This window comes from Geotrypetes seraphini, chromosome 5 (assembly GCF_902459505.1).
Source record: "Geotrypetes seraphini chromosome 5, aGeoSer1.1, whole genome shotgun sequence".
Lineage (NCBI taxonomy): Eukaryota > Metazoa > Chordata > Amphibia > Gymnophiona > Dermophiidae > Geotrypetes > Geotrypetes seraphini.
Window position 1 is genome coordinate 80,034,972 of NC_047088.1, and position 22,890 is coordinate 80,057,861.

Sequence of the window (22,890 nt, forward strand, 5' to 3'; positions counted from 1 at the left end):
TTGGTGAACGTCCGGGGACTCGTGGCCAGGCCCAAGGGAAGTGCACAGAAAGTTGGCCTTTGCTCAAGGGATTTGAGTAGATATACTAGTGATTAGATAGGATTTATTAGTAAAATTATCTCACCACAAGTAGCACAGGGGGGCAGAGTCTCACCTTTGCATATCTCCTCAGGAAGCGATATGAAACAGGGATATTGATGTCAAACTTCAGTGTCTGCAGGATGTCCCTTTCTGTATCAATCAGCTCCTCCCTTTTGTACGCATCATCACAGATGTAAAGGAAGTCATCAACACAAGGTGGGCAACGCTCCTGTGTTTAAGAAAATATATCTATGTATTCCTGAATGAGCAAATGGCAGGCCTTTAAAAAAAAAGATTAGGTTCTTACCTAATATCTTTTCCAGTAGAAAGGGATGGTATGCTGAACCTACATACTACAGATGTCAATCACAGCTTTTCAATTCCTCCTCCTCTAGAGTCTCTACTTCCCCCTTCAGTTCATACCAAAGTCCTACAGAAAAAGACAGGAGAGGGAAGGATATGGGGAATTCCCCCAAAACAGGTTCCTGATCAATTCAGATGAATTTAAATCAGTAATGTAAAAACAATAATGTAATTAAATCATTAACAAACCTCTGAGAGGAACAATGAATCCAAGAAAATACAAGTTAAACAACAAACATAGCCTGAACATCTATGGAGCTCAACCATTCCTCCCTTGTAAACCTATATTCAGGCTCTTCCTAATCCGGTAGTTTGACTGACAAAATCTTAGATATGTAGCTGTTAAGCTTGAGTCAGAAAGCTTGCACATTAAATTGTTGGGTTGGGGGTGACGGGCTCAGCATACCATTCCTTTCTACTGGAGAAGGTAATATCAAAATAAGAACCTAATCTTTTTCTAGTGCAATAGGGACTGTATGCTGAACCTTAGGGACGTACATAAGCAGTCCCCAAACTCTAGAGTGGGATAGAGAGACTGCTCATAGTACTGCTGACTCAAAAGCATCCTCCTCCTGTGCTATGTCCACCCTGTAGAATTTGGTGAAGGTATTGAAATAAAGGCTTTAATTTACCTCACGGGGGATCCGCCGTGAAGGAAAAACACAAGGCTTACATCAAGCAAATAACTTTTTATTCTAGTAATAAGTATTATAGCAGCATTTGGAAAATCAGAAATAAATCAGTTTGGACATATACAACGGAGAGAAGAAAAAAAAAAAGTCATACAGAGTACCAACATATTTCTGTAAGTATGGTGCAGAAAGTTTCTTTGTCTTGCAAGACCATCCCCTGGCTGTGATTATGTACCACCTTATTGGAGCAAATATACTGCCTATCTAACCCTCCCCCAGTCCACGCCGCCATTCTTTTCTGGGGGGCCCTGGACAGGAATATCTTCTTGAACTTTCTGCTTCTTGAAGTTTCCATTCTTCACACGGGTACATCAGTATCAGTGCCTCAGTGAATTAGCCTGGCATCTCTTTATCAGTTCTTAGGTTCACGGAAGAAGTGTCCTGCTGACTTGCATTTCCTTTCAGCACTGTTAAATAGCTCATTGTCTTTACAGAACTGTTTTGTGTCCTTGAGAAACTTTTTTTAAGCAAGAAATCTACACACTCGCATGCCACACATTATTTGAGCATTTGAACTGAAACCAGTTTGTACAAGCCCATGACTTCAGCAACTCCAGCAAAATGCAGGATTAGGTCTCACAACCTGTAAAAGTCTCCCATAGGCTCCTGTCATCTATCTCAGTTCCCTCTTGGCGGCTCGAAGAACTGTAGGCTGAGGGCCGCCACACAAAGGGTGGCAAAGAGAAGAAGAAAAGCGTGGAGAAGGGGATAACCCCCAAAGACTATCTACACTGAACTGAGGTACACTTCAGAGCCAGAGGAGGTAGGCACATAAGGGGCAGAGCGCACAAATGAAATACAGTATAACAATAAAAAAATCACATAGAAATGCAGATTCACAACACACAACAGGCATATAACTCAGAACTTTGATTCATTATACACAGCATGAAAATTGGGATGCAGTGTCTCAGCAGTATAGCATCTTATAGAAAAAGGAAGAATGAACAAAGTAAAAATCACAAGTACAGCATTCAATACAACACATTTGTCATTGCTAATTAAAGAGCAGCATTGAGATTCATTAATAATATGAGAACCAAACCATAGGAAGCTATGAAAGCAATGAATACATACAGGACGTATGTTTTTCTTTTCAGGTTGTAGTATAAGAGGAAAGCTATTAAAATATAAATAAAGCATTAAAAGAAACTAATGACTTGGCAGTAAATAATAAAAACAAAAACACTGACAAAATTGACAGGTCCATAACCTATCCTATGCATCACAGTATAAAAACTATAATGGGGTAACTTAAAAAGAATAAAACAATCAGTCCTTCACAGAAATAATGTCAGGAGCCAAAAATAAAGAAAATATAAAGTCCAGAAAAATTGTCAGAACAGATGTAAACAAAACTTAGGAGGGGAGTCTCCATGAAAATAAAAGTTCAGGATGCAGCATTTCATGTCTATCAGTCTCTTTAAAATGGTGAGGTGCACACTTGGAACAAAATGGTGTCTGCACATACGTGATTTAGGGGTGATCATTAGTGATGACATGAAGGCTGCCAATCAAGTGGAGAAAGCTTCCTCCAAGGCAAGGCAAATGATGGGTTGTATCCGTAGAGGTTTTGTCAGCAGGAGACCTGAAGTCATAATGCCGTTGTACAGATCCATGATAAGACCTCATTTGGAGTATTGTGTTCAATTCTGGAGACCACACTACCGGAAAGATGTGCTGAGAATTGAGTCGGTTCAGCGAATGGCCACCAGGATGGTCTTGGGGCTCAAGGATCTCACGTATGAAGAAAGGCTGAATAAATTGCAGCTGTACTCACTCAAGGAATGAAGAGAGGGGGGGACATGATTGAGACGTTTAAGTATGTCACGGGCCGTATTGAGGCAGAAGATGGTATCTTCTGTCTCATAAGACCCACGACCATCAGAGGGCATCCACTGAAAATCAGGGGAGGGAAGTTTCATGGCGATTCCAGAAAGCACTTCTTCACCGAAAGAGTGGTCGATCATTGGAACAAACTCCCACTGCAGGTGATTGAGGCCAACAGCGCGTCAGATTTTAAGAGAAAATGGGATATTCACGTGGGATCTCTAAGGGAGTAAAGTCAAGGGGGCGGGTCTTTGGAATGGGCAGACTTGGTGGGCTATGGCCCTTTTCTGCCGTCATTTTCTATGTTTCTATGACACACTGGCTTGAAAGGAGTCCAGGTATCATCATCCCGCAGCTGAAGCCCAAAGTTTCCCATAGTCTCCTGTCATCTATCTCAGTATGAAGGGAGAACCAGGTTGATAATCTACAACTGATGTATGCAGAGGATATCGCTCTATGAATTCATCTATGGTGGCCTTGGAAGTGGGTTTGCCTTGTCTCGCCTGATTGGTTAACACAAAAAAATGATCTGAGAAACTAAACTTATTAATCACCTCCAGGTAATGCAACAGGATGCTCCTGACATCCAAAATCTTTCAAGGTCTTGTCTTTCTTCTTGGACATTCTAGGGTGAAATGCTGATAACCGTTGACATGAAACGCCGAAACAACCTTTGGTAAGGAGAGAACTGTATGCAAGATCACTCCCGCTTTTGTGATCCTGAGGAACGGCTCTCTGCACAATAAGTGCCTGCAATTCTGAAACTCTGATTCTAAGATGGGAACGAGTCTTGAATAGACAGCCGTAGTCTCAGGGAATCTTTCAAGAACTTATACTTTACTTCTAATCTACCTATCATAAAATCTAAAGTGGAACACATCAACAAAAAGAGATTATGTATTTACCCTGGTAAGCTCTTTTCCAGTAGACAGGAGAAACATTCTAGACAATAGGGTTATTTCCCCATACTTGCATGCTCTGCAGAAGGAATCCACTCTGGATTTTTCACTCTGCCTCTGTAGTAGTTTAGCGAATTCTACAGTCAGTACCAAAGCACCGAGAGGCACACACCTATGTGAAGTAGAGGCACCTGTAATAACAGGCTAAACAAAGTGTTATACAGAAAGTAATGAAACAGTACCATTAACCACCAACACAGGCTCCAAAGGAGCAAAGTACAATTCCCCAAGAAAATGAACATAGAAATAAATTCTTCCCAGCTCTCAAGAGCCAAGAGGCCTCCACAAAGCAGCTTGTAGAAGCATAAACAAACTGTAAACAGGTGCAGAAAAGCCAGGGCAGGGAGTCTTGAATGTCTCACCTATCTACCAAAAAAGAGCTTAACAGGAAAAGTGCATAATCTCTTTTTCCAGTCCAATAGGTGAGAAATGCTAGATAATAGGGACGTACAAAAGCAGTCCCCCCAAAGAGCTAGGATGAGCTAGCTGCACCAGCCCAAGATCGATGACCCAAAGACCGAGTCCTGCCTTGCAGCAACATCCACTCTGTAAAACTTGGAAACGTGGGAAGAAAAAAACCACATTGCTGCCCCACAAATCTCCTCGGGAGGGACAGATCTAGCTTCAGACCACAAAGAAGTCACTCCTTGTAGAAAGTGCCTTGATGGAAACATGGGACTGAAAGAATGTAGGCTGACGAAATGGCCCTATGGATCCATCTGGATATCTGGGCCTTAGAAACGGGAGTACCCCGCTTAATCGAATGAGTCAGTACAAACAGATGGTCAGAGAGGTGAAACTCATAGTGACTTTCCATCCATGCAGGAGAACCCTGTGTATGTGCAGAGGCTACAACAGGCAGTCCTGAGTCGAGGAACTTGTCGGCAGAAAGGCAGGCAAACACACTGCCCGAGCAACATGAAAAGCCATAATGGCCTAGAGCATCAAATCCAACAGAAAAGCATCTGAAAGGCCAAAGGGAGCCTAGATAAAGCTAGACAACACCAGGCTAAGGTTCAAGGCAAGGTTAGGATGGACAGCCAGCAATCTGACATGCTGAACCCCCTGCAAGAATTGAGCAACATCAGGATGAGCCGCCAAAGAAGACCAACCATCCCAGGATCTAAGTAAGAGAGCCCGGCTACTGGGACTGCAGAGAAGCCACTGTAAGGGCAGTATCTTTCCCGTGAGAAGAAAGGCATCAGCGAGATCAGAGCTGAATACAGATCCACCTGGTCTTGGACACACCAATATTGGAAGGCCTTCCACACCTTAGCATACGCTGACCCCCTGGATGACTTCTTAGACTTTAAAAGAGCATCAACAAGGGCAGAACATCTCATATGCCCAAAGTTCGCATGCTCAAGAGCCATGCCAGACGAGCAAAAGCCCCGGAACTGGCATGGTAAATGGACCCTGCGTGAAAGGGTCCGAAGAAGCGCTCAGCCCAAAGGCTGCAACCCACAAGCCTGAAGCCACCAGCATAACGTGGCCAAGAGGAACCAAAATCCTCTGAAGAACACAGTCAATCAATGGCCCAGGAGTAAAAACAGACAGGAGAAAACTCCTGCTGCCAGAACCATATCATGCATCGAGCCATCCACTTCTGGGCTCAGAATTTCAATGAAAAGAGGTCTCCATTCAGAAGCAGGGAAGCCTGAGAGCCGCATTTACATGCTGAAGATCCAGAATAGAGCACCAATCTTCTGAGCCTTTCTTTGGCATGATAAGCATACAGAGCATCTGCCTGAGTCAGAGAGGTCGCATGACACTGGCTCTCTAGCTTGAATATCCAGAAAGCTTTGAACAGTAGCCTGAACTGAACGCTTTCAAAAAGCCATATAAGGCATCTACGATATAATCCGTCCCAGCCATCAGCAGTTTAGGAGGAGGCTCCACTGCATCAATCTGTAGCCAAGACAGATGTGCGATAAAGAATCGCCACAGCAGTTTTGATGCCCACTTTTTTTTTTAAATAAACTTGACTACAAAACCTCATGATTTTAGAGAAGGTATCCAGCTCCTGGGGCACAGTCATCCTTCGATGACTTAAATTTGTGTCTTAGGCTGTGTCCACAGCCAGGCTGACTGAAGAACAAGCCATGCCGAGCCCTTAAAAATAATGGAGGCTGCCCCTAAAAGTAGTAGAGGCCACCCTGCCAGGCTGGCTGAGCGTCTGATCACCTGCTTCTGTGGGAGGAAAGCTAAGCCAGTCGCTACAACTGCACCATGTGGCACATGGTACAAGGACGCTCTATAAGTGCTAAATTTGCACAATCCTGGCATGAATTCACAAGATGAGATCCCAAGTACTCTATCCCAGCAGTTTTCCAGGCAAAAATCAAAGTTTTGAAGAAGAAGGGAGAAGAAAAAAAAAAGATTGCTACAAATCCAAGATGGCCACTGGCACCAAATTCATGCCAAAAACACAATATTTTTCACACTTCTCAAAGTCCAAAAACAGCGATTTTAGGATTTTTTCAAGAGAGGGGACACAGGGGAACATGCAGAAACTCAGAAAAACCCACTTTTTAAAAATTTTACCCAAAGTCTCTCACAAGCTGTCAGCTCCCCTACTCTCTGTGACCTGATACACTGGACTGCCCCTGCTCACAGTTCTTTCAGTATCTGTAGAAGAATTCACTGCCACAATGCTGGGAATGCTCTCACAAAGCTGATCGTCAGGCTGCTGGTCAGACTCCACTGTCTGACTATGCCTCCACCCCAGCGGACCACCGGATATGCACCAGGATGGGCAGAGGTGCAAAAATGCAGCCGGCACGCTGTGGAACACCGCTGAGCCCCCTAAGCATGCCAGTCTGCATTCGACCCTTGTTTAACAGAAACTGAGATTACTTTAGGGACGGCCCTGAGCTCCAAGGAAAACCATGCAGATTGGCTAACAGGTACCCAAAAAGGGATCAGCCTGTCAAGCTACAGCCCAAAGTCTGAATTCTCAAGCAGGCAGAGCTCCAAAATTGCTTCAAACGTGAAATTACCCAAAAAGGGGACATTGCATCAAATTTAAAACAGTAAAATGTGGACAGCAGAACACACACAGCTGCAGACATGCTTGCAGAAGGAAAGACTGTAGAAGGCGCTAAACCGATCAGTGAAAAACTACAGAGGAGAGTGAAAAATCCAGCGTGAATTCCTTCTGCAGAGCATGCAAGTATGGGGAAATAACCCTATTGTCTAGAATGTCATACCTATTGCACTGGAATATTAATGTCTTCATTTAAGATAATTCTCAGACCTGGAGAGCAGGCTACTCAATCTCACAGCATTTATTCAAGATGTTATTATACAAGACTAACTGTCTTTATATCTCTTTGCCAGTGACTCCATTAATGAGAAGGCAGACCTTTAGAATAAAGCCTTGTGGATCATTGGTCTTTGCGGCTAAGTGTGATAGACCATGGTTCAAAAGCAATTTATTGCTTTTAACGCGCTAATTGCAACACTTGGAGTGAAAGTAGCAGAAAATTAGGTTGGAGATTGATAAGACCACATTTAGGGAGATCTCTAAAATGTTGCTAAAAACAGTATTACTCAGACCTTATTATTAGAGCTTCTGATTTCAGGAAATTATATTCCATCATAGGAGACTTCCTCATGTCCCAACAGATTACTGTGTGCTCAGCTGAGGTGGCTGTCGTCACTTTTGCTAATTTTTCTACTAAAATTGTCACTATGTGGAAAGCTCTGGTAACAGTGATTAGCGTAGCTAGGTATAAAAAAAAAAGGTTTGGACAAGTTCCTGGAGGAAAAGTCCACAGTCTGCTATTGAGAAATACACAGGGAAGTAAACTGTTTGTCTTGGGATTGGTAGCATGGAATTTTACTACTTGGGTTTCTGCCAGGTAGGACTGGCCATTGTGGAAACAGGATACTGGGCTAGATGGATCAATAGTCTGACCCAGTATGATTATGGTCTTATGCAGGGTAGGGAACTCCGTTCCTCGAGAGCCGTATTCCAGCCGGGTTTTCAGGATTTCCCCAATGAATATGCATGAGATCTATTTGCATGCACTGCTTTCAATGTATATTCATTGGGGAAATCCTGAAAACCCGACTGGAATACGGCTCTCGAGGACCAGAGTTCCCTACCCCTGGTTTTATGGAACACTAGCTGATGCCCCGGCGTTGCATGGGTATTTAATTATAGCAATAACACAGTAAATGGATTGAAATAAAGATACTTTATAGTGGTGAATGAAATTATATTTTTACAGCTTTATAAAAAGTACAATATTCAAATTATAATGTGAAATATTTGACAAAATGAATACAATACAACTAACACAAAACTTGATTATAAACAACATTTTTAGTTTCACCTCCAGGAGCAAGAACATATAAATTCTTGGGTGAACCCACCCTTGATCAAGCAACATAGAGTTGTCCATGGGAAAAACAGGGGGATCTTAAATCCACTCCACAGTATGTAATAGTCTGTCCCAGTGATTTGTTGATTGTGATAGAGAATGCAAGTCTCACTGGAATTTGCAATCTCTTAAACTGAAAAGGAAGATCTGTTGGAATAAGTGGCATCCAAAAGTTTCAGTATTGATTTAAACAACTCAATATGTGGAAACTCAGGTTGAAAAGAAACTCCATACAGTTTTTTCCCGGTTCAGAATGGAACCTGTGTTCCTAGTTCAGCACATGTGAGTACTCATGTAATGTAATAACATTATGAACTGGGGTGCATGAAGGAAACAGTTACAAACACAGTTAGAACATACAAACTCTATATGTATGGTGTCCGTGGTAGAATAGAAACGATGTCCCTAGTGGTTATAGTGTCATAGAAAGTGTTTTATAGTTGGAATTACCGTACTGCGAGAATGGCAGCTTTTTACATTTTTTCCATTGACATGAATGGGTGAAATATGATTTTCTGTTTGTAGCTCCGCCCATGTGTGCAGGTGGGCCGTGAGACCCCCAGAACATATCACCCCAGGTAGTGAGGGATCTGCATACAAAGTTTCGTTCAAATCGGTCAACCCGGTTTTGAATTACTGTGAGAATGGCAGGTTTTTACATTTTTTCCATTGGCATGAATGGGTGAAATCTGATTTTCTGTTTGTAGCTCCGCCCACGTGTGCAGGTGGGCCGCGAGACCCCCAGAACATATCACCCCAGGTAGTGAGGGATCAGCATATCAAGTTTCGTTCAAATCGGTCAAGCCGTTTTTGAATTACTGTGAGAATGGCAGGTTTTTAACATTTTTTCCATTGACATGAATGGGTGAAATCTGATGTTCTGTTTGTAGCTCTGCCCACGTGTGCAGGTGGGCCGCGAGACCCCCAGAACATATCACCCTAGGTAGTTGGAATTACTGTGAGAATGGCAGCTTTTAACATTTTTCCCTTTGACATGAATGGGTGAAATCTGATTTTATGTTTGTAGCTCCGCCCACGTGTGCAGGTGGGCCGCGAGACCCCCAGAACATATCACCCCAGGTAGTGAGGGATCGGCATACCAAGTTTCATTCAAAGCGGTCAAGCCGGTTTTGAATTACTGTGAGAATGGCAGCTTTTTACATTTTTTCCATTGACATGAATGGGTGAAATCTGATGTTCTGTTTGTAGCTCCGCCCACATGTGCAGGTGGGCCGCGAGACCCCCAGAACATATCACCCCAGGTAGTGAGGGATCAGCATATCAAGTTTCGTTCAAATCGGTCAAGCCGTTTTTGAATTACTGTGAGAATGGCAGGTTTTTAACATTTTTTCCATTGACATGAATGGGTGAAATCTGATGTTCTGTTTGTAGCTCTGCCCACGTGTGCAGGTGGGCCGCGAGACCCCCAGAACATATCACCCTAGGTAGTTGGAATTACTGTGAGAATGGCAGCTTTTAACATTTTTCCCTTTGACATGAATGGGTGAAATCTGATTTTATGTTTGTAGCTCCGCCCACGTGTGCAGGTGGGCCGCGAGACCCCCAGAACATATCACCCCAGGTAGTGAGGGATCGGCATACCAAGTTTCATTCAAAGCGGTCAAGCCGGTTTTGAATTACTGTGAGAATGGCAGCTTTTTACATTTTTTCCATTGACATGAATGGGTGAAATCTGATGTTCTGTTTGTAGCTCCGCCCACATGTGCAGGTGGGCCGCGAGACCCCCAGAACATATCACCCCAGGTAGTTGGAATTACTGTGAGAATGGCAGCTTTTTACATTTTTTCCATTGACATGAATGGGTGAAATCTGATTTTCTGTTTGTAGCTCCGCCCACGTGTGCAGGTGGGCCGCGAGACCCCCAGAACATATCACCCCAGGTAGTGAGGGATCGGCATACCAAGTTTCGTTCAAAGCGGTCAAGCCGTTTTTGCGTGATCGCAGCACATACACACACAAACACATACATACATACCTCTGATTTTATATATATAGATAACCAGCAGTTAGTACAGTATGCCATATTTTCTATCACAAGTTTGGCAGTTCAGTCAAAGGTGAATAGAGAGCTCCCTGGACTGCTGCATTCCCAGAATTAGATCCAACAGATGTTTCTCAGGATCTAACTGTAGTGAGGGCCACCACCGCATGACTCCTTTCCATCAACATAGTTTTATTCTACCAACTTTCTGCAAGGTTGTGGTCCTACTAGCTGGAAGAGGGCAGTTATTAGACTTCAAGAAAAAGATCACAACTGGGAAAGGGAGTTGTGCCAAATTGCAGGCCTATAACTCATTTACCATTTATCTTGAAAATTCAGAGAAACTGGTCTTAAAACACTTATTTCTGGACCACAATGAATCCTCCATTCCAATTAAACTGGTTTTCATGCCCATCATGACGACACAAGCAGTATTGGTAGGTCTGACCCTAAGCTGTAGTCTGTGCCCTCAGGCAAGACTTACAGCTGAGGCACCTCTTAACTAAAAATTGAGGAGCTGAAGGAAAGGGGGAGGGGAACTTGGCTGCCGAGTGCAATACCCCCGAGGTTTAACAGGACCCCCCGCAGGACCCAAGCTTAATCCAAGCAATAAAAGGCCAAAAAAAGCTCCTGCCTATCCTCTTCAAGAGTGCCTAAGGCAGTGGTTCCCAAACCTGTCCTGGAGGACCCCCAGCCAGTCATGTTTTCAAGATATCCCTAATGAATATGCATGAGAGAGATTTGCATATAATGGAAGTGACAGGTATGCAAATCTCTCACATGTATATTCATTAGGGATATCTTGAAAACCTGACTGGCTGGGGGTCCCCCAGAACAGGTTTGGGAACCACTGGCCTAAGGCAAGGCCTAGAAAATAAAACAGAACTGCACAAGCTTACCACCTCCACCTGCTGGAGACTGAGAACAGATTGATTCCAAGAGGGACTGCACAGCCTACTTGTACTGCTGATAGAATTGTGTGTTCTCAGTCTCCACCTGCTGGTAGAGAAGCGCAAATCATCAGTCTGTGCTAGTCGGGAGTAGAGGTCTGCACGGGAACGGGGATCGCGGGGATCCCGCGGGTTCCCCCCTGGCCCACGGGACTCCCACGGGGACGCCCCCTGTCCCACGGGGATGCCCCCCTGTCCCACGGGACTCCCCCTGGCCCATGGGACTCTCACGGGGATGAAAACAGCCTACCTAAATTCTGGCGATGCAGGCATGCAGCTTACAAGTCCGGCATCGCGGCGGGAAATAGCCATGCTGAGCAGTGAGCTCAGCACGTACACAGATGAAATCCTTGCTTGCTGATTGGTCCGGCGGCCCCACCCCACCGTGCCGCCGGACCAATCAGCAAGCAAGGCTTTCATCTGTGTACGTGCTGAGCTCACTGCTCTAAGTCAGGGGTGCCCAACACGTCGATCGCGATCGACCAGTAGCTCAGGAAGGCAACGTGAGTCGATCGCAGAGCCCATCCCGGGCTCCGTGATAGACTCGTGTTGCCGTCCCAATCTACCGGGCCTATCAGCCTTCCTCTCCCCGACGTCAAAGATGCCGACGCGGGCATTAGGCTGTTTTTGTCATTTCGGGTGGGGGGTGGCAGCGGCAGCAGCAGCAGCAGCCTGAAAAAGAAATCATCCTGGCCGGGGTCGGTGTCATGCTCCGGAGCTTCTACAGCCTTCCTATCTCCCTCTCCCTTCTACCTGCTTCCGGCCACACCCCCTGCTCCGCGGCTCTCTTCGGCAACTCAGCAGCAGCGATCGACAGAAGCTTCTGACGTCAGGGCCTATCCTCTGCGAGTCCCGCTTGTTTCAACTTCCTTTTTCCACAAAGGCGGACTCGTAGAGGGAAGGCCTCGATGTCGGCAGCTTGTCTTGATCACCGTTGCTGACGAGTTGCTGAAGAGAGCCGCGGAGCAGGGGGGTGTTGCCAGGTGCAGGTAGAAGGGAGAGGGCCAGATGCAGGACTCGTGGGTGAGGGAGGAGAAGAGAAAGAGAAAGAGAGAGGGGAGGGAAACAAAAGGAAATATTTCATACTGGGCTGGGCCGGAGTGGAGGGAGGGTGGAAAGATTCTGGCTACCGGGTGCAGTAACAAAGGAAAAGGGGGGAAAGCTGAAAATGGAGATAGTGACACAAAGAAGAGAAAGGGTAAGCAGGACCTACTGAATAAGGATAGAGATACAGAGGGGACATGAAGAGGCGGTGAAATAGAGACATAGAAGTAATGCTGAAAAAGTGTGTGGGGGGGAGATAAAGACATTGAAAGGGCAAATGGTGAACATGGGGTAAGGACAGAGACAAATGAAGATTCTGAAAAAGTGGTGAGATAGGGATATAGGTGAGATGGACACAAAGAAGGGTGATGCTGGAAAAAGCAATGTTACTTACCGTAACAGTTGTTATTCAGGGACAGCAGGCAGCTATTCTCACTAGTGGGTGATGTCATCCGACAGAGCCCCGATACGGACGTCTCACAAGCATGTCTTGCTTGAAGAAACTCAGAAGTTTCGAGATGCCTGCACCGCGCATGCTTCTGCAGGGAAAGCTTGGGACGGAGGTGGCTTGGAGGCTATTCCCCGATGGCAGTGGCAGCAAACCGAGTGGCTTGTGGGAGGGCACGGGGAAAGAAAGAAAGGGGGCAGACAGGGAGACAGAAAGAAGGGGGAACAGGGAGACAGAAAGAAAAAGTTGGGGGAGAGAATGAGGTCTGGAGGAGAGGAAACATACAGGAGGCTGAAAGAAAGGAAGAAAGATTGGATGCACAGTCGGAAGAAGAAAGTGCAACCAGAGACTCCAAACAGCAAAGGTAGGAAAAATGATTTTATTTTCAATTTAGTGATCAAAATGTGTCTGTTTTGAGAATTTATATCTGCTGTCTATATTTTGCACTATGGCTCCTTTTTACTAACTGCAATATCGTTTTTTAGCACAGGGAGCCTATGAGCATTGAGAGCAGCGCGAGGCATTCAGCGTAACTCCCTGTGCTAAAACCTACTATTGTGGTTTAGTAAAAAGGGAGGGGGTGTATTTGTCTATTTTTGTATTTTGTTACCGAGGTGACATTGCATAGAGTCATCTGCCGTGACCTCTTTGAAAAAAACCGGAATATGAATAATTAACATTTTCTCTGCCTTTCATTGTGCTTTGTGTTTTTTTTTAATTTTATTGTTGATAGATCATTTTAACTTAGTCATTATAAAAGTAACTCGCAAGCCCATAAAGTGTGGGCACCCCTGCTCTAAGTCTTCTTACTCTGGGGCACCAGACCTCCCTCATACAAAGGCCGGGAATGCAGAGTTGGTTCCATTCTCGGTAGGGGATGCCTTGGTAGGCTCACTGCTCAGCCACTGTGAACCCAGATTCGGTCCTGTTCTGTGTGGAGGACACTTGTGGGGTGGGGAGGGAGGCTAGTTTGCGCCATCGTGCAGGCTCACCACTCTGCCTCTGCCGGCAAAAGCACAGTCTGTCCCAATCTAGGGGGAGAAAACCTAGCAGGGACCAGGCTGCACCACAATACTGGCTTCTAGAAAGCACAATGGACTGGGGTGGGGGGGTCTAGCAGTGTGTGGCACCATTTGGACCCATGTAGACTTGCACGGCCATTCAGATGCTGACCTGAGGTCCCTTTCCATCCAGCATCTGCCCCTCCTCCTCTTTCCATCCAGCATCTGCCCCTCTTCTGCCCAGCATCTGATCTGTCTCCTCTCTTCCTCCTTTCTGCCCCCTCTGTCATCCCATCCATCATCCACCCTTCTTTCTCCCCCTTTCATCCAGCATCTACCCATCTTTCCCCCCCCTTTCAGCCCAGCATCTGCTTCATTTCTCTTTCTCCCCCTTCTATTCAGTGTCTGCTCCATCTTTCTCTTTCCTCCCTTCCATCCGTATCCTCCCCTTCTCCTCCTTTCCATTCAGTGTCTTCCTCCCCTCTCCTTTTCTTTACATCCATCATCTGTCTTTTTCTCTCTCCCCAGGCATTCCAGCTTGTCTTATCTTTCCCCTTTCATCCAGTGTGTCTGATCCCTCCCCATTTCTATCTACAGTCTGTCTCCTCTCACCTCCTACATCCAGTATCTACCCCCTCCCCACCTGACACCTCAGCCACCGCCAGACTGATGCAAAGCCTTCCCTCAGATGTCAGCTCTGACTTTGGGGGAAGACTTCTGGGTCGGTTACATATGACTTGCTGCAGGCTGCCTCCAACCCCTGCTGTTATCTGGACTCGAATGAAGTGGTGGAAGGGAGTGCATTTTTGGACACAGAAGTCATGAACTGGGGAGAGAGGAAGGGAGGGAAAGAGATGCTGAGGTGGGGGAGGGGATAGAGAGAATTGGGTGTGAGTGTGTCAATGAGCGGGAAAGAGAGATAGATGGTTGTGTACACACGGCAAATGGAAGAAAGAGGAGAATTTTTGGTCGTAGGGAGGAAGGTACAGAATATGATAGGGAAGAAAAAGATGAGTGAGAAATGTGGCAAGGGAACAATGGGACAGATTGAAAGGGATGCAAGAGGGAGGAATATTGGACAGTGGTGAAGGGAATGGAGGGAGAGATGTGGCATAGTGCTGGAGAGGGGTGATAGAAGGAGAAATGTTGGGCATGGGGCTGGTGGGCAGGCACGAAAGATGAGAAAGAGATAAATGCTGGACCATGGTAGGGGGAACCAATGGACAGCAACAGAAGAATTTACAGAAGATAGGAAAGCGGAAAAAAAGAAACTGGTACCAACTTTATGGAAAAATAAGTCTCCAGACAACAAAGGTAAAAAACGGAATTTATTGACTAAAATATGTTAGCTTTGGGAAATGTATATGGCAGATGTCTTTGTTTTGTGTTCAAAAGAAAAGGAAATGCATTTCTGGTTTTATTTCTACAGTGTTGAAGTACTTGTTGACCCTTGCTGTGACTGGTGGGGATCCCCAAGCACCGCCAGCAGAGGACCTCCTCTAGAGATGGCCAGAACTCCCCTCCACCAAGCGCAGCAGTCGCTGGCAGAATCCATGAGCCACTGGGGTGCCAGCATCTGTGACTCAGGGATGCTACTGCTGCCTGCCAAGCTTGGCAAAAGGGGCCCCCGGCCAACTGCAAAGGAAGTCCTCAGCTGGCAGTTTGTGGGTTCTCATCAGCTGAGTATTTATATTTTATATTTACATTAGAGGTTCTGGTAGAAACCCATTTACAAAGTATGTATTCTTCCCAATTAATATTTCCAAAATAAAGTCTCTTTGCTTATTTGTAAATGGGTCTCTACCAGAGCCTTTAATTCAGTAGCATAATTAAATAAAATAACTATTTCTGAAGTTTATAGGGAAGGGTGGTGATGGAGGGGATTCCTCGCGGGGACGGGTGGGGACTCCTGGTGGGGACGGGTGAGATTTTGGCAGCGACGGGTGGGATTTCTGTCCCCGCGCAACTCTCTAGTCTAGAGGGATGCTAAAGAACAGTATTGTTAGGCCTGACCCAATTGTTCAATGTTTCTAGAAAACTTGGGTTCAATTTTTCACTCAGTGCTATCTATTTAACAATGGCAGTCACAGGGGATGACCAATGATCATGTTAAGGTACTTTTTCCTCGTCTGGCTTTTGTATGCAGGAAGTCAGCTAGATTTTGAAGTCTCATACTGTTCCACTTTACGATACCTTGCAGCATCCCTTTTTTATTTTTAAGAATTCTCGGGGCCATTAGGCATGGCCGTTTGGGGTCATTTAAAAGAAGGTGGACTCCAGTTGAAAACTGTTCTAATCAAGGGCTATTACCCAGTTAATTGGTTTTGCAGTAATATATTACTGAGAATGAACAGGGTTTACACCCACTCTAAGCTTTAACTCTTGGATAGAGAACCTCTCTCCTAAATTGATGAATTTCTGGCACAAAAAAGGTACCAGTACTCAAAATACCAGGCCATTCTTCAGGAGTGGGGTAATCACCAATTAATGCGCCAGCATTAATTTGTGAAGTGTTGTGAGAGCCAGTACAGCATGGTGGGCCTGGAATGTGTCTTGGAGAACTAGTGCGAGTAAAACCCCTGACGCAGCGACCAACGCGAAACGGAGGGTTCCCCGTCGGGTTCAGTGGCTGCATGGCCCAGGGAGTGGAGGTTGGACTGAGTTACACCTTGGATGCAGAAAGCAGCTAAGTGGTTGATTTTTTTTCTCTGGTTTCGACACAAGAATCTGGACTGTAGTGCTTGAATGCACTTTTTCCACATTTAGGGGCTGTTTGCCCTGGTGTGTTATTCAACATCACTCTGCAGCGACCACAGTGCTTTTTTCCACACCTTTTTGAATCTTTTGAGTGCAGGGTTTGCTGTGAAGAGTGGAGTTTTTTGCCAGATGAAGCTGAACTGAGGCTTTTTCTCCACCTTTCTTTCCTTTTTCTGTGTGTGGTGTCCCTGTTGCTCCATGTTGTATGAGTGGTTGGTGTGTATGATTTAAGCCTGGTAGTGTTGCAGAGGGGGATGTTGGTATCCATATGGGGTTTTCATTTGAGTATGAAATAGTGTTTAACTGACCTTTTTCCTGAGTTGATCTTTGTAATCACTGAGACCCAGACCACAGTAGACAGGTCCCCTGCAACAAGCCACAGAAACCATGAAAAGGCAGCAATAAGTGTGCAAAACCTGAGCTCTTAATACTTGGGGACCATGGGGCATTTTTTTAATCAAGCAATGGAGAAGGTGTCAGTATTCAGTACCCCCTCAAAAGAAGCCCTGGTTATACTATTTTTGATATGTTTATTTTGTCTTTTACTAGTCTATCTTGGCTCGCCTCTTAAGGGATTGGGAGATCTGTGGGGGAGGGGATAGGTTTTTGTGTTTGTGTAACTTAAAAAAAGGAGAAATTAGGTTCTTACCTGCTAATTTTCTTTCTTTTAGCCTCTCCAGTATAGCTATAGATCTTACAGATGGGAAGTGCTGGTCTGAAGGGTTGCTTTCCCTTTAAATTTAATGTAAATTACTGTATTTTTCTTCTAACCAGCATTTTTCTTTAGTTAGGTCGCGTTTGGAGCAATGGCGGGGAGCCCTGGCTGCCGGCACCCACTGCCGATGAAGCTCCTTCACCGTTCCAGGCTTCACAGCACCTGCACAGGCCAGCCGCGAGTGCCTCACGTCTGGAACAAAATGAGCACTTTTTCCCTTCGCAAGTGCTCATTGCTCCATACGTGACCTAACTAAAGAAAAATGCTGGTTAGAAGAAAGAGACAGTAATTTACATTAAATTTAAAGGGAAAGCAACCCTTCAGACCGGCACTGCCCATCTGTAAGATCTATAGCTATACAGATCTGGAGAGTTGCTAAAGAAAAAAAAAAGTTTTATTTTTTAAATTGTATAAAACTAGAACTGCTGTTCCAGGTGAGCTCAGGCTGATCCATTCTGGTTCTGAAACACTATATGCATGAATTCATGACATCATGAGCATCTAAGATAAATGAATTGGATAACTATTGCCATGCAAGAGAACAAACCGAAGACCGCATTGGCCTAAACTAACCTAGTTCTGAAATCTTATGGGAAAAGAAATCCTGCAAGTCTATTTCACTTATTTCCTTTCTTTTGATGTCATGTTTACGTTCCATTTAGAGTTTTAGGGGCAAAACAGACAAAAAAAATGAAAACATAAGAATCAGGTAGTCTTCGATTGCTGATGCTCTATTCTAATACTCCCCCAAAATTTGCAGGGGTTATGTAACTGAAGTGACCGCGAATTGCAAAAAACCGCAAATATATGCAACGTCACTCCCTTCCCTTAGCCGCATCTCACTCCACCAGAAACAGGAAGTCGCAGTAGAGATGGTAGGAGTCACACCGAAGAAGGGCGCATGACCAGTCCTTGAAAACCCCTCAGGAGAGCGTCCGTCCCGTGCCGCAGTTTGTTATAGACCTTACTCATATCCAGTAAAGAACATCATGAGCCTGTGAAGCATCTTCTAGGAAAGTCTTCCTATGGAGGGAAAACCCATGAATGACTGAGTCCACAAATTCCTATCCGCGAATTCGCGGGGGAGTACTATATGATAATTTTTAGTAACTGGATACACATTGCTCAGTTCTCTCACCACTCCAAAGAATACTGCAGCATTAACTTATTTAAACAGCAACTGTTTCCTAAAATTCCAGGATAGCCATGTTAAGGGAAAAAAAATGTTGTGAATTCTCATATTTAATACAATTGGTCGTATTAACAAATGAAACCACACACCATAAGCCAAGAATTCAGCCAGTCTTTTGAGAGTTATTTGAGACTTCTGAAAATGGCTGTTCACAGGGCCTTCAAGATTTAAGTGTTGCTGAAACTGTTTTAAATTTTGTATCACCTTCAAAACAACCACCATTTGGCCCTGTAAAGCAGACAGTCTGAGAATCAGCAAAGAAATTCTTGCAAAGCTGCTAATTCTGTAGAGGGCTGGGAAGGAAGAAAAATCACCTCAAATTTTGAAGATATGAGGATGGCTGTGGAGCCAATCAGCTGCAGCTTCTCCCTCATACATGAGGTCAATACAAGGTAATGATCCACCAACTTGACTGCCAGGTACAAGGTTTCATGGTTCAGCTCAAAATTCTCCTAAAGAGGAAACAAACCAAAGTGAGATTTCCAAGAAACACCGAATTGTCATCCACAAAAGCTAGAGTTGCATTTTTATTAAAACATTTTTAAATTGTGACTAATTGCACAAGTAAAGACAATTTCCACTGCAGTTTCTTGTGACTCTGGGCAAGTCACTTAACACTCCATTGCCCCAGGCACAAAATAAGTACCTGTATATAGTATTTAATATGTAAACTGGTTTGACTGTAGCCACAAAAGGCAGTATATCAAATCCCAATCTCCTTTCCCACCCCCAGTCATCATCTTAGCTATAGATTCTACTGGTGGCCCCTCCAGTTATGTTAACAGATCTACAGCTCACTTTCCTATCTCTACCTACAGTTTGGCATCTGCCTCCCACCCCACTGGTCTACCTTAAAGGTGGTCTTCTGCTGGTCCCCAGCAGTGTTGTACATAAGCTGCCTGCAACCTGCTCCAAAGCTTTCAGTCTGGTCCATCCTGCCTTCTTTGACATCACTTCCTGTTTCTGTAGGGTCAGGAATGGTCAGAGGGAAAGCTTCAGACCAAGCTGCAGGCAGCAAATATGCAATACTGTCACTGCCATAAAGCAACAGAAAACGACTATGTTTAAGGTAGACCAGTGTGAGGGGAGGAAAAGGAGGAAGATGCTGCAATGCACCAAGGAGAAGGGATGTTTGGAGGAGACAGGAAATGCTGCAACATGATTAATTTTTAAAAATTAATGATTAATAAATGAATGCATTAATCAAAGTTAACTATGATTAACTTGCAGCCCTAATAAAAGCCTCTATAAATTATTCATCAGAAGCAAAAAATTCCTGTTTTGAGAAACTTCCTCAGAAGGCTGCTTTCAATGACAAACTTTTATACACAATGGAGACAATTCTCTAAGACACAGGTGTCGAACACAAGGCCCGAGGGGCAAATTCGGCCCGCCTGGCCATTTTTTGTGGCCTGCAGTGCGATGCAGTGTTTTCATTGCCACCCTCGGGTGTTTTATCTTCTGGCTGGCTCTCTCTACCTCATTTCCGCAGTGTGCACAAAGCTGCGGGCAGCGGCTCCTCGCATGACCTGTGCCTCATCCGGAAGCATTCCCTCTGATGTTACGATGTCGGAGAGAAGGCTTCTGGTTCAGGCGCAGGACACACAGACAGAAGGAAGTGCAGCCAGAGACTTGGAAAAGAAGGTTTGAAAACCAAAATCACCAGACAACAAAGGTAGAGGGAATGATTTTATTTTCAATTTAGTGATTGAATTGTGTCAATATTTAGAATTTGCATCTGCTGTCTATATTTTGCAGGAAGAAATGCGTTTGTTTCTTTTTCTCTGGGGTTGTACTGCATGCAGAGTCTTGAATCTTAGAGTTTCGTTTGTGTATATATATATATGTATATATATGTATATATATATATATGTACCGTATTTTTTGCTCCATAAGACGCACTTATACCCTCCCAAAAAAGTGGGTGTAAAAAAGGGTGCATCCTATGGAGCAAGTACCCCAATCCCCTCCCCCCCCAGTTACCTTATTTAGATCGCTGCCTGCCCCTCACCGCTGTTGGTAGTCACTCGCTGCCGCCAAAAGTACAGGAAGGGAAAGGCCAGGCAGGTGCAGCGATTGCATGCCACTGTCCCGGAAGCCTTACCCCTGACGTCAATTCTGACGTCGGGGGTAAGTCATCTGGGCCAGCGGCCTGCAATCACTGCACCCGCATGGCCCTTCCCAGCAATTTCTTCCGTTCCAGTGCCATGCTGCTGAGCCAGGAGTCCTGTTCCCCCACCCCCCGCTGCTGCTTTGTCGATGTGTCCTAACAGCGGCAGCAGTGGGAGGTAATTAAAATCAGGCGGGCGGGCAGGCATGGGGGGGCGGAAGAGGACAGAGGCTGGAAGGCAGTGAGGGGAACATAGGAGGAAGGGACAATTGGTGATTTCTTTCTTTCCTTCCTCAGGCCCAACAAACAACAGGGGAGGAAGAGCACAAAGGCTGGAAGGCATTGAGGGGGGATATAAAAAGGAGGGAGAAAGGGACAATTGTTTGGCCTGAAGAAGGAAGGAAAGAAAGAAAGAACCAGACATCAGAGGTAGGAAAAATTATTTTATTTTCAATTAGTGATCAAAATATGTCAGTTTTGAGAATTTATATCTGCTGTCTATATTTTGCACTATTTTTGTCTATTTTTCTACAGTTGTTACTGAGGTGACATAGCACAGTTACTTACCGTAACAGGTGTTATCCAGGGACAGCAGACAGATATTCTCCACATGTGGGTGACGTCATCCACTGAGCTCCGACGCGGACAGCTTTTCAAGCAAACTTGATTGAAGATTTCAAGTTTGCTGGTGCTGCACCACAAATGTGTGTGCCTTCCCGCTCCACTAGAGGGTGCATCCCCTCCTCGTGGTCTTCAGTTCAGATAGCTAGCAAAGAAGCCAACCCCAGGGAGGTGAGAGGGTTGCGAGAATATCTGCCTGCTGTCCCTGGATAACACCTGTTACGGTAAGTAACTGTGCTTTATCCCAGGACAAGCAGGCAGCATATTCTCTACATGTGGGTGACCTCCAAGCTAACCAAAAAAGGGACAGAGGGAAGTTGGCAATTTAGGAAAACAGATTACGCAAAATCGACTGGCCAAACCGGCCGTCGCTCCTGGACAAAGTATCCAGACAGTAGTGAGAGGTGAAGGTATGAACCGAAGACCAAGTGGCAGCCTTGCAGATCTCCTCAATTGGCGTGGACCTGAGGAAAGCGACAGAAGCCGCCATCGCTCGGACTTTATGTCCTGTGACCCGACTATGCAGGGAGAGACCAGCCTGAGCGTAGCAGAAAGAAATACAAGCAGCCAACCAGTTGGACAAGATGCGCTTGGAAACAGGACGTCCCAATCTATTTGGATCAAAAGACAAGAACAACTGAGGAACCTTCCGATGAGACTGGGTGCTTTGGAGATAGAATGCCAACGCCCTCTTACAGTCAAGAGTACGAAGCGCTAGCTCTCCAGGATGAGAGTGGGGCTTCGGAAAAAACACCGGAAGAACAATAGACTGATTTAAGGTGAAAATCTGACACCACCTTAGGCAAGAACTTAGGATGAGTGCGGAGTACCACCTTGTCATGATGAAAAACAGTAAAAGGTGGGTCCGCAACCAAAGCCTGCAGCTCACTAACCCTGTGAGCAGAGTTGAGGGCAAGTAAAAAGATCACCTTCCAAGTAAGGAACTTCAAAGGAGCTTTGTCCATGGGCTCAAACAGTAGTTTCATCAATTGAGTAAGGACCCCATTCAGATCCCAAACCACAGAGGGAGGCTTGAGAGGAGGCTGGACATTCAAGAGACCTCGCATGAAACGAGAAACCAAGGGGTGGACGGACAGCGACTTCCCATCAAGCTGCCAATGGAAGGCAGCAATCGCACTAAGATGTACATGAACAGAATTGGTCTTGAGGCCAGACCGAGACAAATGAAGCAAATAATCCAAAGCCAAAGATGCAGACAAAGGTTCCACCCAATTCGAAGCACACCACGTGGCGAATCTAGTCCACTTTTGGGCATAACACTGCCTAGTAGAAGCTTTCCGAGAAGCTTCTAGAACATCCCACACCAACTGGGACAACTCAAGGGAAGGAGTCAGGTGGAAAGGAACCAAGCCGTCAGATGTAGCGACTGCAGATTGGGATGCAACAGCGAACCCCGACTGAGACAGCAGAGAAGGAAACACGGGTAGAAGTAGAGGATCCCTGACACTGAGTTGAAGAAGCAGGGAAAACCACGGCTGCCGAGGCCACCGAGGAGCGATCAGAATCATGGTGATATGGGCAGTCCTCAGATGGACAAGAGTCCTCAGAATCAACGGGAAGGGAGGAAACACATACAGGAACCTGCCCGTCCAATCCAAAAGAAATGCATTGGCCTCGAGACGATCCGGGGAGAACACCTGGGAGCAGAACAGAGGCAACTTGTGATTGAGGGGTGAGGCGAAAAGATCTATCTGCGGAGTCCCCCACCGAAGAAAC

At 45.4% G+C, this 22,890-nt stretch overlaps 1 protein-coding gene across 7 annotated transcripts in view; it reads right to left on the reverse strand.

Moving 5' to 3' along the window:
• The window catches only part of CCNB3 (cyclin B3), a 152,823-nt gene that overhangs the window by 26,366 nt on the left and 103,567 nt on the right, over positions 1–22,890 (reverse strand). For 6 of the 7 annotated variants that reach the window (XM_033946037.1, XM_033946039.1, XM_033946038.1 and 3 more), the window contains 2 exons: positions 18,737–18,874; positions 155–310 (listed from right to left, as the gene is read on the reverse strand). In XM_033946037.1, the coding sequence (XP_033801928.1) occupies positions 155–310; positions 18,737–18,874 (294 nt within the window). The remainder of the gene's footprint in view (positions 1–154; positions 311–18,736; positions 18,875–22,890) is intronic. The other variant, XM_033946040.1, reaches the window with a different exon arrangement.